Source organism: Odocoileus virginianus, chromosome 34 (genome assembly GCF_023699985.2).
Source record: "Odocoileus virginianus isolate 20LAN1187 ecotype Illinois chromosome 34, Ovbor_1.2, whole genome shotgun sequence".
NCBI lineage: Eukaryota > Metazoa > Chordata > Mammalia > Artiodactyla > Cervidae > Odocoileus > Odocoileus virginianus.
Window position 1 is genome coordinate 4,841,360 of NC_069707.1, and position 16,666 is coordinate 4,858,025.

Genomic DNA, 16,666 nt, shown 5'->3' on the forward strand with positions numbered 1-16,666 from the left:
AGTGCCCTGTCACTTATCTTAGCAGGGGAGCTATATACTTTTTTAATTGGTTATTAACAATAAATCAAAAGACTGTCTCAAGGTTGTAAAGGTCTAACCAGATGACAGAATTAATTAGTTAAGATTCAGATCACTTTTTATTCCTTTTTAACCAGTTCTTCCTGGATCAAGAAATTGACAACATTAGTCCTTGACAAATGGCCCACAGGACCAAATTTGGTCAGCACGCCTTCCTTCGTACCTCTAAAAACGACATACGAGGACTTCCCTGGGCACTCTAGTGGCTAAGCCTCTGCACGTCCAGTGTGGGGCCAGACAGTCCCATCCCCGGTCACGGAAATCAGATCCCACAGGCCACCAGAACAAAAGCAAAACTGCATACAACTGTACCTGCATTTCTTAGTTGGAAACAAGCGTCTTGGATGCACACTGCACTGAGCAACACTGTAGCTGAATCGGCTCAGTGACTTCCTTTTCTAATCACTGACATCAGTGGTAATGTTATGATCGGCTTCCAGGTAAGTGAATTGGAGCTCCAGAATGTCAGATTCTTCTATTTTCTTCTCAATAGGGCTAAAGGCACCAATAAAAGCTGAAACTGTAACGTGCACTCTTTATTTTCATATTTACACACGTGTGGGTTCTGGGGAAGGGGCATGAGATTTATACACGTGTGGGGTTTGGATTTACACACGTGTGCGTTTAGGAAGGGGCATGGGACATGAGCATATTTACACGTCTGTGGGGCCTGGGGAGGGGCGTGAGCAGCGTTTCAGCTGCAGTCGGCTTGAGAGGATGGAGCACATGCACTGTTTCCAGTTGGTTTATTGCACGTCATGTACAGTCATACGTGGTTCTCCGTTCACATACGATTTGGAAAGACCTATTTCAACTTCTCTCTGTATAGACAATTTCCACGAGTTCTAAATGTTTCATACACACCACTACAATATAAGCCATAAATGATGTATTTGGTAATCAAAATTTCTCAATAATAGCATTTTCAAAAAGATATATATATATATTTTTTTTTTTTTTCTTTTTCCCCTGGGAGCTGTGCTTTATCTGCAATGCGGTGTCTTTTGCCATGAAGGGACAGCAAAATTGTAAGCAGTGAGAAGTCCAGGTTGTGCTATTTGCTGCACCTACCGACCACTTCTCCTGTAAATTAATTCTCCTTCTCTCCCAACCCCCTGCAATTAGCGCAGCAGAAACACAGAAAGGAGAGCACTACACTTAGGTGAACCAGTTTGATTCAGCATTGAGTACCAGGGAGGCATATAATTTTGTTATGTGTCTTCATAGCAAAGGCATTTCAGCTTAGGTAATATGTTAAAAGAAACCACAGATAAAATTACATGTGTGTACCATATGAATATCTCTAAAAGTAAAATTATCTATAAAATGAATTATTTTTCCATTTTAAATAGTAAGAAACTTTTGAGGATGTTTAAAAACTACGTTTACTTAGAAAGCTGATGAGTCTATAAAAAGTTCTCTGGGTAACTTTTGCTATTAAATAATGGATTAAAATCTAGCAATACATTTAATTCTACTAAAAATCACTTGCTGGTAACCCTACAATTGCTAATTGTTACCAAGACATGACAGACATCTTATTTCAAACACACAAACCCCTCCCTCTCAAACTGGAGAAACTTTATAGACTGTCATTTATAAAAGGTAGCTGGTAAAGAAGTCTTGATTTGGTAATGAGCAAATCAGTGTAATTTAAATTACACCTACTGTCTGCTTTTGGTGTACTTAAAAACTTATAGCCCTTCGTATTTATTCAGTATTTATTGAGAAACCTTAACCACCTCCTATCTTGTGTGAACATTCGCACATCTTGGCTTTATGGACACGGTGCTCTGACTGCCCCCGAGGTGGGCTCTCCCGCACAGACTGCAGTAGTGTGTTGGTGAATATCGACTTTCATGCTCTATTTTCCCAGAGGAAAATGCTTGACTGCAAATATATAACTTTACCAACTTCTCGACTGAAAGCTTAACTTTCAATTGCTTTGTCAAATACTAGTAATATAGAACAATAAACTGACCCTGGCATTTTATCATTCTAACAATTTGGCGATTTCAAGTTTAATACTATTATAGCCTGTATAAAAATGGGTTTTGTCATTTTTGCCTTTTAAAACGGGACTTTTCCAACATAAAAGGTGGCAATACAACGTAATTATACATAAAAGTTCTCTTAACTGACAATGAGATGAGACTGCATTCACAGGTTTCAGAAAATGTAGAATAAAATACACAGAAATTCTTAATCAACTTCAGTGACATGGTACCATGATGACTTGTATACTAGCAGCTTGAAAGTTATCTTCAAATTTTTACAAAATAATATATATTAACTGTATGGCAATGTGAACTTTTATGGATAGTAGCATATTAAAGCTGTCTACCTAACAATAATAGATTGCCCCCATCCCATCAGAGAAGCAGTGTATTTGTGTGATCGAAAGAACCACCTCAATTATGATTAAATCTGATGCTCTCGCTATTCTATGTATTTCATGTATGTATACATACTATGGGACTACGTTTTGACAGTCTGGTTAATACCATATTGGTGTGGTTATGTCTTCTGTAACATGTGACTCATTTCAGCCCCAAATTTTAGAACTTTAAAATAAATAAAAAGCAATTTACAAAAATAAGGCATTATTTGCAAATGCAAAAATTTGTCCTGAGAATTATCATCATCCAGGAGGACCATTTCACAGAAAAGGATATACCACTATCTGTGAAACATAAATGCACCTCAAGAGTTAAAAGAATCGTTAAGTAGAGGTCCAGTTTACCTAGGCCGCAGCTAAGAAAAGCAGGAAGGTAAGTTAATAAATCTCCTTAAATTAACTCCCATGCAAACAATGATATATGTATTACTTTCCGAATGCACGGTCCCTCCCCTGACTTCTTGCATTGATGTACTCTGACCGTACTGTGGAACAGGGTGAGGGAGCAAGCTCAGCGATGCCGCCTGACCTCGTGCTGAGGGACCTGCGTCCGTGCTCGTCATCAACGGCCGACGCTGGGCCGGCCTGAGACACGGAGCCACTCTACCTCTGGCTTTCCGTAACAGGAGCAGCTAGCCAAAACAGTTCATAACTTTACACTGGAAAAATGTCCAATTAAAACACCAATTTGAAGAAAGGTAAGACGTCATCAGATGCTTTGCTTTATAATGTGACCATTAGATTATCTACTTATAGAAATTTTAAAAATGGTTCAACAAAGAATCAAACTGGTTTCTTGGGTATATCATTCCGATAAATCTCTTTACTCTTTATGCTGTGAGCAGACAGTGATTATTTTGGAGAAGGAAAAATAGGAAAGTGTGGAATTAGTAATGCAGAAGTTGAAAGGCAGGTGGCAAGACTAGAAGAACGCTTCAAACCAACACTGCTTTGTTCCCGTCTCCACTGGCACCTACCCCCAAGGTAAAAGGCCAGAATCACCAAAGCCATTTTAACAGTAGTGTGCGGCACTGTCAGCTGACAAACAACATACAAACAAGTCACGCTATGTTATCTGTGGTCACTTTCTTCAGGGTTAGTCCAGTAATTCAAGACTTTACATTCTTTTGTCTTTATTTGTTTATTTTAATTAAACATGTAAAGGTTAATAAACAGACATAGTCCAGAGTTAGTAGGTTGATATTATAACATTTATTAAAATAATGCTATGGGTTAATAGAAACAGCAAAGAACCAAAGAATTAAAAGGCAAGCTATGTAAAATCCCAACTAAAACCCAAAAGTGTCTAATGTATTCATTCATTAGCTAACTAAAAGCCCAAGAAAGACAAGACACCCAATGTAATAAAGTACTGGAAAACAATTGGCAATTTTCAGTTATCAAAATTGTGGATTCTGCATTTTGTATCCTTTTCTCAATCAAGAAAAAAATTCTTTTTGAATGTTATATAACATACATATAAAACAAGATAGAAAAATACATTATAAACTTGTAACAATGGCTGTAAATACATTATCTTACATGTTTCTCATAGGCAATAGGTTGGTTATGGTACATACATAGCATGAAACTACTGAGATAATAAAGAATAGACAAAAATACATGTCAGCCGTACGGTAACATACAAGCGACACTCCCATCTACCCGCGCTAAAAAATTACATAATACTGTCAGAAAAAAAAGTCTTAAAAACTACATATTTTAATAAGAAAGAAATTCAATAAAGAATGATAATACTGAGAACCAAGGCATTCAGAGATTTCAAAAGTCATGCTTTTTTTCAGTTGATCCAAAATTTTATCAACTAAGTTTTCAAACTTTTGTTCAGAGCCAACATTACTCATAAATGTCACGCCATTTATTTTATACATTTACTTTCTTCCCCATAAAAGACCTTTGATAAACATCTAAAATGTCCAGGTATAACACAGTTGAGATGAAACTGGATCAAATACTGGTATCGTTTTTAAACTATCACCTCAAGTGTTTGAGTGTCGCAAATTTATTCAACCAACCAAACAAAATAAAAATCAAAATGGCACAGCACATATGGTAAATCAATCAAAACAACTCTATGTGTAACAGAAAGACAAGCAGTGTCACACTGAACCAAAGCTAGCTGAATACAAAACAACAAATGTCTATTGCATAGTAAATAAACTGAAAACGGTCTCCAAGGGGGACAAGATGATGGAGGTCACCGCGAAGGTGCTTACTGAGCTTCCTGCTGACCTTTGACTGTGAAGCCGTGACGGTATGCAGAGGGCAGGAGTTGATGAGCTGGGGACCTACAGCCACTTGCCATTTGCCACATCTGGTACTGGGCATTTAATGCTCGCTTACAGATCAGTTAGATCTGCAAGCTCGAGTTCCGACGCAGAGCTTTGTGCACAGATCACTTCAGCTACAAAACTGACTGAACGTCCAGAGAAACTGCAAGTTCATACTCACATGTAGTTGAGTATTCTATGCACAATTGGATGCTAGTTTCTCTCATTCCTTTAAAGTTAAATGGGGGCTGGGGGCGTGTGGGGTGTGTGTGTGTGTGTGTGTGGTCGAGGCTTAGGCCACTGAAACCAGCAAAGATGGACTACACAAGTGATCTGGTTCCGTAGAAACGAGTCTGATTTAAATTTGGGTCATTTACAAACACTGTTATCCAGAATGAAAATCACAAAGATTCACTCTTGTGAAAAAGACTGCTGCGTATACTATTACCACCGATTAATAAGAAAAAAATCCAACAACACGCCCACCAAATAAGATTCTAAATTTGTCTATGAAATGGTGTTCTAATCACACGTAATGTTTATTTCAGAACCCTTTGGGCTAACATTACGTATACCAATTACCAAAAGCACTCGATTGTGATTTTAAAAGGATGTTTTCAAACTTACTTGTTAGGAATTAGAAAAGTTATCAAATTTTTTCACAGTATCAGATTTGGCAAATTGATATCAAGGTAATGTGGCAAAAATCATTTAATTCAAGCCATCAACTCATGTGTCTCCCCTCACATCTTCTTTCACATACTGGGCGACTGAGTGACAGGCATTGACTTGTATTCTGAGGGAGGAGCTGATCTTACAAGACACTTGACTAAATGACCATGAAGGAAAATAAGGCACTTTCTTTTCTTTAGACTTATTCCAATACTTAAAAAATAAAAAAGAAAGACAAAAAGGCTCTTTTGGTCTTTTGTTTCTTGACAACCACCAGAAAAAATCATTTAATGAAATAAAGGGTTTCTTTGTTCTTTTTCTTTTTTTTATAACACTTGAAAGTATAAAATGCTACATTTCCAAAAATATATATATTTTTTCTGCACCAGCACCCTTGTATAGTAAAAGTATCTACTTTTTTTGTTCATTTGTTTCAATGCACTACACTTTATCTACAATTTCATTACATGTATACAGCAAATAGGCAAGCATGGCTTTTACATCCTTAATGATTTTTTTCTATACAGGGAGGTTTAAAAAAAATATTTGAACAGTTTGCCCAGTAATGTGACACATAATGCATGTACCTTGTTCTCATATATTTTTTAAAGGAGGTGTAAAATAAAGGTTCAGTAATTTTAACTCAGATATTTATCTTTTAAAAAATAGTGTTGCAGTTTTGTTCTTTGCATTACTTTCCAAAATTCCTTGTCAAGTTTTTCTCTCATGGCACACTTTTAATACTTCAAATTTTGGCAGGCAATATAAAAAAGGCTGCGACTTCTGCCCTTTGAGGGCACTGTAGTGACTAAAGAGCAGGTCAAATTTTGAATACTTTTTGAAATCGCTTCACCAATGACATCCCTGACCAAAGGTTCATGCATGATGCATCAGCACACAGTACATTCAGAGCTCTGACTCGCTATGCAGAGAGGTTCCTAGAAGTCTCTCACAGTAACTGCCTCTGTCGCTGGCCCTCCTGCAGTGAGGCCTTCTCACCGTTCGCTTAGGGCGGACACTGAAAGGTGGTCAGTGCTGGGGGAAGGATTGGGCCTTATTGCTTTACACTCTTCAGTGCAGGGTCTAGAACCACTTTCACCCAAACAGAAAAAGAAATAACAAAACAAAACAAACGAAAGCTGAGTTGGAGGACAACGATTTCTTTTGTCTTTTGTTTGGTTAGATGGTAAGACGAACGGACAAGTGCCTCAGCTCGCTGCGCTGACGACAGGCAAGCAAAGGCGATTACCAGTTAACTGATCAGCAGGCAGGCATGGTCAGGTCATCATTGGGTGAAGAGTTCAGAGGTCAGAAGGTCATAGGTTAGTTGCCGGTGGCGGCTGGGTGGTTAGAAACAAAAAACAAAAAAAAAAAAAAAAAGAAAAGAAAAGATAGAGAAGAGATTAGTTTCAGCTAGTGACGGCTTAATGACAACATGAAAAACTAATCACAACTAATAAAAAAAAAGCATGTTTAATTCTGACAAACTGATTAACACCATCTACAGAATACAATAAAAATCATGACAATTTCGTATCATGATTTGAACAAATGAAGGAGAGCCCACTCCCACAAAAAAAAAAAAAAAAAAAAACAAAACTGTTAACAGGAAAAATAGAAATAAAATACAACTAACAACTAATAGTTAGTAGCAGTCAATGAAGGAAACCGGAAAACAACATCAATGAATAGGCTCGGTGTACAGAATTCTCACACAGTCAGTGCAGCTACCAGTGTCTGACTGCTATTAAGCATTAGTATTCTCTCAGATGCAAGCATTAAAGCAACTATTAATGATGGATGTGATTATTAATAATCAATGATTAACAGAAATGAATCTAAAGAAATTTAAATTTCTATGAATAATCTGGTTCAACATAAACTCTGGGCCAAACAAAGTTTCTTTTGTTCAATAAATGTTTATTGCTTTTTCAATTATTCTATTTACAAACAACATGGAATTTCTTGGCCTCATGATACAAAGCAACACTAAACTGTAGTCTAGCAGTGTGGGCAACATCATGGGAACCAGAAGAGGGCCAGGCCTTCCGCGCAGGCCAACACTTTCCAGTTGGAAATACTATTTTACACATATAGAACACTTATAAAATGCACTTGCATGTAAACACTGTAAAATCCTGCCATTTAAAATTCTATACTCAAAAAGCTCTAAGTACATCAAAAAATAGAAGAAATTTCTAATTGATACCAATAAGGCATTTTAAAACTACAAACAGCTTTCTTTATTCAATTTCAAAGCTAATACTCTGCAAATACAATAAAATCTGACATTTCATATACATTCCTGCTTTATATTTTATATTTTAAAAGAAGCCACCTGTAAATACTATTTTCTTTTGCAAAATAACAAACAGAACAAAAAAATTTTAAAAAAAATTACAGTAAAACATAAAGTAGTTCTCAAGTGGAAAAGTTATCGTTCCCAATGTCCTTGAGTTGCTCCTTCCTTAATCAACCTCTGTCACATTCTGCTTCACCAAACTTGGTCCACTTAACAGTAGTATGATTTTTAAGACTCATTCAACAGCTTTAATTATTTCTACTATATTCTGAGGTTTGAGAGAATTTTCTGTACTGTTGCCACTGTGACTAAGGCAGAGGAGATGTCAATGAAAAGATATTCAGTGCAAAGGCAGATTCTGTGCCACTTGATAAATCAAAACCCAGTAGGAGTAATGTTCACAGAGTTTAAATGAACTATATAATGGACTGGTTTACCTTCATATAAAAAAAAATGCTTTCTAAAAGTCTATCACATAGGACAGCTTATAAATACTACAAAAATACTGTATCTTCAATGTGACCAAATCTTCCCTGAAATTGTTTAAAAAAATTGGAATTTTACTTAATTAAAATAAAAACTGCTACTCCAAAGTTAAAGAAGAAAATAAATATTTCACATGATGTAGTCATACCACTTCATAGGTACTCCAGAAATATAGAATCTTAAAGCATTTTTGAAATTACTTAAAATTTTGATTAAAATTGTATTAAGCTTTTTATACAAATTATGTAAATGATGGTTTTTGTAAAATATTTAGAAAAATTCTGATTACGCCTTTTTGAGTGTGGAATATATAAACAAGCAAACTACTGTTTCTATATATACCAGTAAACCTAGAAATATGTCCTCTGCCGAGTCCTGGCCTGCTACAGTACACACAGGTGTGTCAACCGTGCAAAATCACTTACGGTTCTTTACAACTAAAAAGTCAGTTGGTCTTTTATAGGCTTCATATTCAGTTTCGAAATATGTGAACGGGGGGGGGGGGGTGGGTGTGTGTGGGTATTTTTAGTAAAGAACTAGATGGTTGTCAACCATGCAGTACTCTAAATGCTCATATAGAATTACATGGTTATATGTCTAAGGGCTGAGTTTCCTTGCATAAATGAATATTTATAATCTTCCCTTCAAAAGATTAAAAAATAATCATTAAAAAAACCTCAAAAATAAGAGAAAACAGTAGTATCATAAAATAATTTAAGTGAAGAACTTCAGACCTCTCCCTTAGACCCAATGAGTGCATACAGTGATAGTAACAGCAGTATACAAGTATCTGTTATTTAAAAAAAAAAGAAAAAAAGAGCATTTCGGTTTGCTGACATTGCATTTTGAATAAAAACAGTGATAGGACTAATGAAAACACATAAACTACCAAAGAGCTTCTCATGGAATGTGCTGTCAATTTCAAATACAGTATAATCTTTCTAATATTTTCAACTGTTTCAAGGCACTGGAGTGTTGACTAGACCAATAATTGTGTTAAAATAAAATTATGAGAAATCTCTTTAAAAGGGCATGCAGGGAAAGGTTAACAGAAAGATGACTTTAAAACAGTCTTTAAAACTGTTTCAGACATTAACAATGTAAAAACTTCCAATTCTGTGTGGAAGTATTCAATTTCCTTAAATTGAAAAGTTACTTAAAAGATTTTTTTTTTTTTTTAAATTTCCTCCTTCACTAGGAGACTTTCTAATACAAAAAGGGTCATTTATTTGCTTGTGGTGCATGATGTACTTACATTTATATTATCTTCATAGATAACCACTGACCTTGGGGGGGGGGGGGTCTGTTTATTCAATAATCTCTGTGCGTAATATATGCATTAGTTAAAAGTCTTCAAACTCTTTAATTATGTATGATGCTAAATAAATATCATCAATGTCTTTGGAAAGGTATTTTATTCTGATGTGGACAGCATTTGTGTCCATCAGTATTTAAGATCACTATGTGAAACTGACAGATGAGATCTTTCTCAAGTTCATAGAAAATGTAGGACTGGGGTGTAAATACATCACTTTCCACCACTAATATTAGAGACTTTGATCAAATTAATTAGTAGGTAAAGATGTGCCATAATAGAAGTTTGCAAAAAAAAACCCAAAAATCCCTTTTTAAAATCTTGTTTTGGATTGCTACCTTGTAATGACAAACTCAGAAAACAATGTCAATAAACCAAAACCGTCACTCCTCAATAAACATAAATAATTTTATAGAAGGGTCCAAGGGCATATATAGGACACAAATTATACATGTGGAAAAGGAGAAAAATGAAGACTTATTTTCCAGTCACGGGTTAGTCAAAAAGGACTTTCAAACAGCTGGATTCATGTCACCACAAAATTTCAAGAGATAGTTTACCTTCACATAATATTTTAGCAGCAAATGACAAAAATCAAAGGATCCATTTTGGGACAAGATGTAAGAATAAAAGGGAAATTATTTTCTCATTTATTAAAAAATCCAACTTCATCAAAGTCATCTTCACAGCCCCTTTTTTATTTCAGCTAAGGACCTGACATGTATGTATATCCTTGTGTGTATACAGTGGGGTTCAAGTATCTTACTAAAAAGGAAAATGGAAACTAAATCTTCAGTTTTCTCCAAAAGGACACAGGAGGACTATATTCCTTTACTTCTCTCATTAAAGCACCATCTGCTTAGTTCTTTTTGCAAAACCAACCCAAAATTTCAGAACAACTAAAAGGTAAATTTTAGCAAAAATTATTCCTGATAAATAAGGCAACATCAGAATTTAATAGCTCCCCAGATGGACTAATTTACATTTTAGTAGAAATAAATCATTGTACATATTAAAATAGAATTTAATAAATTAAAATATGAAGGGAGGAAAAGAAAACATCCAAAAAACCCAACCCTTAAATCTTTCAATTATTACAAATTAATTTAGAAAAGGAAAAGAAATGATGTGCAGGCAAGCAGTGATTTTTTTCCATCAGGTGTGGTGTTGCAAACTTTATGAACACCCAACGCACTTCTCATAAACAAGAACTGCAGAACTAAACTAACCTCGGTCTGCGGTCACAATCCTTTGGTAAGGATGGACACGCATATCGTGCCTTCGAACTTTAGTAGCCACCGCACCTAGTTAAATTGCAATTACCAAGACAAAGTTAGAAAACATTCACAAGGGAAAAGAAAACAAACATTAACAGCAGGTTTATCACAATGGATTTCAAATGTTCATTTACTACAAAAGTTTTGTTTTAGGAAACACGTTAAGGCACAGTAGTCTTAAAATTAACCATTATATGTTGCGTATATATGCATCTATTAATATTGCATTCATTTCAATCATCTTGGCCTTAACCTATTTTATCCATTCATTTAAAATCCCAAGTTACAGATTTCATGAACTCTATTAGATCCAAACATAGTTAGGCTTTACTAGTCACATATTCACTGAAGTGCCTTTCTTGCAGCAGGACTACTTAAATAATGCCATGTTTAATATTGACAATTATTTGCTAACCTTAAGACCACACTTCCAGAGTCTATCACTTAAGAAGGTTTAAATGCAATTCTTAAAGCCTACAGATTGTGGTTCTAAACTTCGAGTCAATAAGTATGAACTGCAATGAATTAGGTGATTAGTAAAGCAAACAGTATAGTACACTTAGCAGTCAGTATACTACTATACACTCCTGTATAAATTACCGTTACTTTGTAAGATTACAGACTAAACCAATTAATAACATACTTTTACTTTCTATCAGTGTGCAAAAAGTGCAAGTAAGTCACTGACTGCTAGGCTAAGCTTCCCTCCCACCCCCCTGGAGGCTGCTGAGACTAAGCATTTGTTAAATTCAGATCTGATGAGGGTTCAGTTAAGACCGTTCTTGAATTCTTAGCCTTTCGTTGGGAAAGCCATACCTAAAGATAAAAGGAAGGGAATTAAAAATTAGTCATCAATGAAGATTTGAGGCTAATACCAATCTCCTCACTACCACCAACACATATGTCTGCATCTGTTTTGAAGGGCACTGCTTATTTTAAAATACTCATGTGAGACTTGATATATAGCATGCATGTTATCTGTGTGCAAGTTGATTATAACATAGCAACTTGAAATTCATTTTCTCAATTCTCCAAGTGGTCAATATCATGTTTTACTGCTGAGGTGGCAAAGTGAGAAATAAAACTAATAATGGAATCTTGACATTTAGTGCTCATTATCATTCACCTTATGAATGTCAATTAGGTATCTGTGTATTTTACTTTCAATTTTGTCAGTCTAATAATTAAGTATTATAAATAAAAATTTTCCAACACAACAAAAGCACATTGCTTTAAAATGGGAAATTTAACTGCAGTGCCTCTTGCTGTTTCTAAGTAGTAAACTGGTCCATCACCCCTTTTTCATTTTGGAAAAACTAATCTTATATAAGTGTAATTCGATGAGGCAAAATCAGTGAGATCTTGCATTGAGAGTGCTGGAACAGCAGCTGGTGGCTCAGAGTGCCAGCCCTGCGGGAAGCATCAGTCAAACTCCTCGAACAGACGCTGTGCGTGCAGCAGCGAGGAGCTCTGGGGAAAGGAGCAGGCATGGGGCCACAGGACAGAGCGTTAACAGAAAGGAAAACGTAAACAGGTTACAGGTTACATGTTATTTTAAAAATGCTTCAAGAAATGTGCAACAGAAACAAGCCTCTCAGAAATAGTTCTATTGTATGATTCTGACCTAAAATACTTTTTACAATGATTTAGAGATAAACGGAAAACATGTACAATAAAATGTATTTGCTCATGAAACAAAATGCACCTGAGTGCATGCACACACACAGATAACATACAGAGCACTGTGGCTTTTTTTAATTGAACAATGAATTTTCAAGTTTCAATCTTAGCGTCCAGGTTCATTAAAAACTTTCAAATTTTTATAAATCAATATTAATGCTGGGGAAAAAATAACTTTAAAAGATCAAAGTCCTAAGAGTCAACAGCATGCACGCAGCACCAAAGTCATGTACAATTCAAGAAAAAAGAACTCAAATTCTGTCTGGTAAAACAAAGGGGCAGCGCGGAAACAGTGTGTCCACATTGACTGGTCGTGTTAGAACAGCTGCTGCTCTAGTCCTTCATCCAGCAGTCAATGGGCTGAAATATCAGGCATGACTGGCATTTCAATCCACTCTATAAAAAAAAGGCGTCAGTAATGTCTTTTTCAAGCACACCACTTCTTGTTTATGTAAAACTGAGAGTTTACAGCATCTTAATTTTTGCCTCAATTATGATTCTAATTCAGTGAGACTTGGTATTACTTATCAATTTCATACTGTACTACTGAAACTAAGAACGTCTCTTATCTTTAATACTAACTAGGACTTCAAAAGAGAAAAACTGAAGAAACCTGAAGAATGCAACTATTTATCTGGTCCCTTTTATATTTTAAGTGACCACAAATATCAGAAAACACACATCAGGTTTAAAATGTCTCAAAAGACTTTCACACAAAAATTGAAAATGTAACCAACAAATAAATTTCCAACACAAAAGCAATCTAAAAACTCTGGGTGGTAGAGCTGATGAAGGGGTAGGCCTATGGGTGGGATCTAACACTCAGAATGACCTCGGTGATGTCAAAAGTGAAAAGCATTTTCTGTTTAAAATGTTCATTGCAAATTTACCCAACCAAAGTGACCGTCAGTCACCAAAGTGCATCTGAATAAATTTCAGGTACAATTATTTAAAGGGGGAACCCTTATAAGAGGCTGAAATAAAATTTAGTTTTCAGTCTTTGCAGTGGAAGCTTGTCTTGCCTCTCTAAAATGGATATATCATTTCAAAGTCTGGGGTAGCAAAAGTGATGAAGAAAAATGCTATTAACCATACAGGGAGAACAACTTACCTAATACACCACTAGGTTCAATAGGATACTCAAGGATTGATGTAGCTGGTGCCAACGTGTAGGGGTATTCGTAGGGTGTGTAGATTAACCCAGCCTCGGGCCCTGGAGGAACTATTGCAGCAGTAGGGTGAGGGGTTCCGTTTGGCATGACAGCGGTCTGTATCTGTCTGATCAAAGGCATTATGGTAGGGCCAGCCGGCGTCGGAGTGCGCAGGGCAGCTGGTGGGAGCACGGGCGCGGGCCCAGTGATAATCCTTGGAGCAGCCTGGGCTGTCGCTGCAAGAGAAAAGGCAAGGGCTGCTACAGTAAGCAAAGAAATTTAGAAGGAAGTACAGAGACAGCAGTGTAAAACACGGAAAATGAGAGGGAAGGAGGAAAAAGGAAAGAAGCAGAAAAGAAGAAAAATAAAAGGAAATCATTAGTACATGCGCTGATCACACAAAAATGCCAAAGCACACCAATCAAATGCAAAACAGCTTCCCCTTTCCCAATGTGATTAAGAACAAATGTGCAAAATTTAAAACGCCACTGGGGGGAAAAAAAGAATGAGACCATTAAAATAGGTTATATTTACTTCATATATTTAGTATATCTGTATTTTTAAGATCTCATGAGACTAAAGGTGCATGCACAAGCACAAGAAAACACTTGCATTAAAAGATGTTAAAAATACTCTGTAATTGGAGTCCACAGAAATACAGTTTTAGTATATTTCTAAAGAGTAGCTTCAGTTTCAAATGAAGGAAAGAATAATTTTCATTGTATTAACTTAGCCAAATAACCAAGTTATTAATTTCCTACATTTGTAGTGATTAACTTTTTCATAGAAAATACAAAAAAAAAGTCACATTCCTAAACACATGACTATTAATGATATACTCATTTTCATGAGTAAATTAAAACCAACCATTTACAAAAAGTAACCACTCTATATTGGAAAGCTGGCTATGTCTTTAAAACTCTATACCTCTAATTTAAATGATACTATGTTCATATGAATGATGAATACATTGTCTCAAAATATAAATTTCACATTATTTCATTTTAAATATGAAAAAGCAATCCTCTTACAGTTTATGAAAACATGCGCAATACACATCAAGAGGAAAACAGCATTAAAAGCAGTGCCATCTACTGCTCTCTGTGAACTCACATATGAAATCAATACAGGAAAAATACCGGAGGAAAAACGTGCAAGTGAGGTGAAAGAACAGAATTCAACAGAAGAATCACTGCATTCACGTATATTCCAAATTAGCTTTTAGAAAAAACTTCTTTGCATAAAGATAACAAAATAAACTAGAAGTTTTAAATCTGTAGTTAACAAAAAATTTTTTGAAATTCTTGAATTCAGAAGCTAAAATTTCATCAAAAGAATAAAACAAAAGCTCATAAACTCAAAACTTAGGCATGCTGGCATAAAATAAAATCAAGGGAGTGCCCTCATTCTTGAAAACAGTAGAAATGGAACAGTGAAGCCCATATCAAGTGACAATTATTTCAACTCTTCACTTTAACTGTTCATGTACTGTGCTGCCAAAAGGAGAGGGTGTCTGTGGACAAAACAGCTGAGACAGCTGTAAGCTCTGGTCTTACGTGATTTAATGTTGGCATCTCTGTAGGTGCCGTTGAGAATCGCAAGCTCCATCAGCTGCATCTTCTTCAGGCTGTCTTCTCCCTCTGCCTATACATGGAAAAGACAACAGCACTAAGCGCCTGAAATGGTCCATATCCATTACAGCCATATCTATGCAAAAACCATAAAATAGGTATCATGTGACTACAGCCACTGGATTCAATCAGGAAACAAAGATCCGGGAAACAAACAGTGAGTGAGTGAGCGCTCAGTCACTCAGTCACGTCCGACTCTTTGCGACCCCAAGGACTGTAGCCCACCAGGCTCCTCTGTCCATGGGATTCTCCAGGCAAGAAAGCTGGAGTGGGTTGCCATTTCCTTCTCCAGGGGGAACAAAAGGTGCTACATGCTAAAGCCCATTCAGTAATGGGATATTAACACACAAGATGCTTTCAACTGCCACCAGCTAGCTATGTTTCTATTTGGACACTTCTTACGTAAGCTACACTGATGAATTAACAATCTCTTAAAAAGCTTTACTTTTAAATGGAATCAATGAAAATGTTAGGTAAATTAAATATAGTATAGTCTCTATGTCTAAGTCTTCATTAAAAGACAAAAAATGAAAACAATCTGAGATTTTAAACATTTAAGATTCAACTGTGGTATTCAGGTAAGGAAATTTTGTTTAATTCTCCAAAAGAGGAAAATTTAACAAAATCATGAACATAAGAATTTCTAAAAATCTGGTCTACCTTCTGGTTTCTTATCCCAAAATCCCCTTTCCCCCTCAATTAGCAAATGCTATCAATTCTAAAGCAAATCAGTCTTTAAGATCATCTGATACCTTGTCCAAGTCATGAAAAACTTCACAGCGAAAAGGAGCACTACTAAAATATTAATATTAGTAAGTATACACCAAGCAAAAACCAGGGATGTCTCTGACATCAAACTGTTAGGCCGTTTCCTTAGCCTTGGACTTGTCCCACCCTCCTCATTTACTGCTATCACTTTTGCTCTCAGCATTATTGGTTTATTACCAAAACTACTATAATGTGTTAAGAGTATCTGTTCTCCAATCAATCTATGCACAATGGCCAGTTAACTGCCCAAATCACAACTTCCATCCTAATGTTTTGTGACAGGCTCATGTCTTAAGAACCTTGTAGTCTCTTACTAGCTAAAAAAAAAAATAATATATTTAAGCTATTTATGGTCTGATCCCAAAAATCTTCTCAAGTTAAACCAATGAATCTCCTACTATTTGTTATCTTATGGCATAAACAAAACCACATCACTTCCTGTTATTCATCTCTGTGCCTCCTCCTATTGCCTCCATCTTGAATGCTTCTCTGCACTCCACACTACCACTCATCCCTCTTCCCAAATCCTACTTTATCCTTACAGACTTCAACCTAAATGCTACCTTCTCAGAGGGTCATCCCTAGAGCATATGTTTCTGCTTTGAGTTAAAAGTTTG

General features: G+C 35.9%; 1 protein-coding gene across 6 annotated transcripts in view; it reads right to left on the reverse strand.

The window, feature by feature from the left end:
* Positions 1-807: 807 nt before the first annotated feature.
* Positions 808-16,666, reverse strand: part of QKI (QKI, KH domain containing RNA binding) — a 148,221-nt gene continuing 132,362 nt past the window's right edge. For 2 of the 6 annotated variants that reach the window (XM_070461708.1, XM_020910198.2), the window contains exons 5-8: positions 15,207-15,294; positions 13,611-13,910; positions 10,772-10,846; positions 808-6,779 (exon numbers count right to left, since the gene is read on the reverse strand). In XM_070461708.1, coding sequence (XP_070317809.1) covers positions 6,763-6,779; positions 10,772-10,846; positions 13,611-13,910; positions 15,207-15,294 — 480 coding nt within the window. In that variant the 3' untranslated portion in view covers positions 808-6,762. Of the gene's footprint in view, positions 6,780-7,338; positions 12,896-13,610; positions 13,911-15,206; positions 15,295-16,666 lie in introns of those variants that run through there. The other 4 variants (XM_070461706.1, XM_070461710.1, XM_070461709.1 and 1 more) reach the window with 4 other exon arrangements.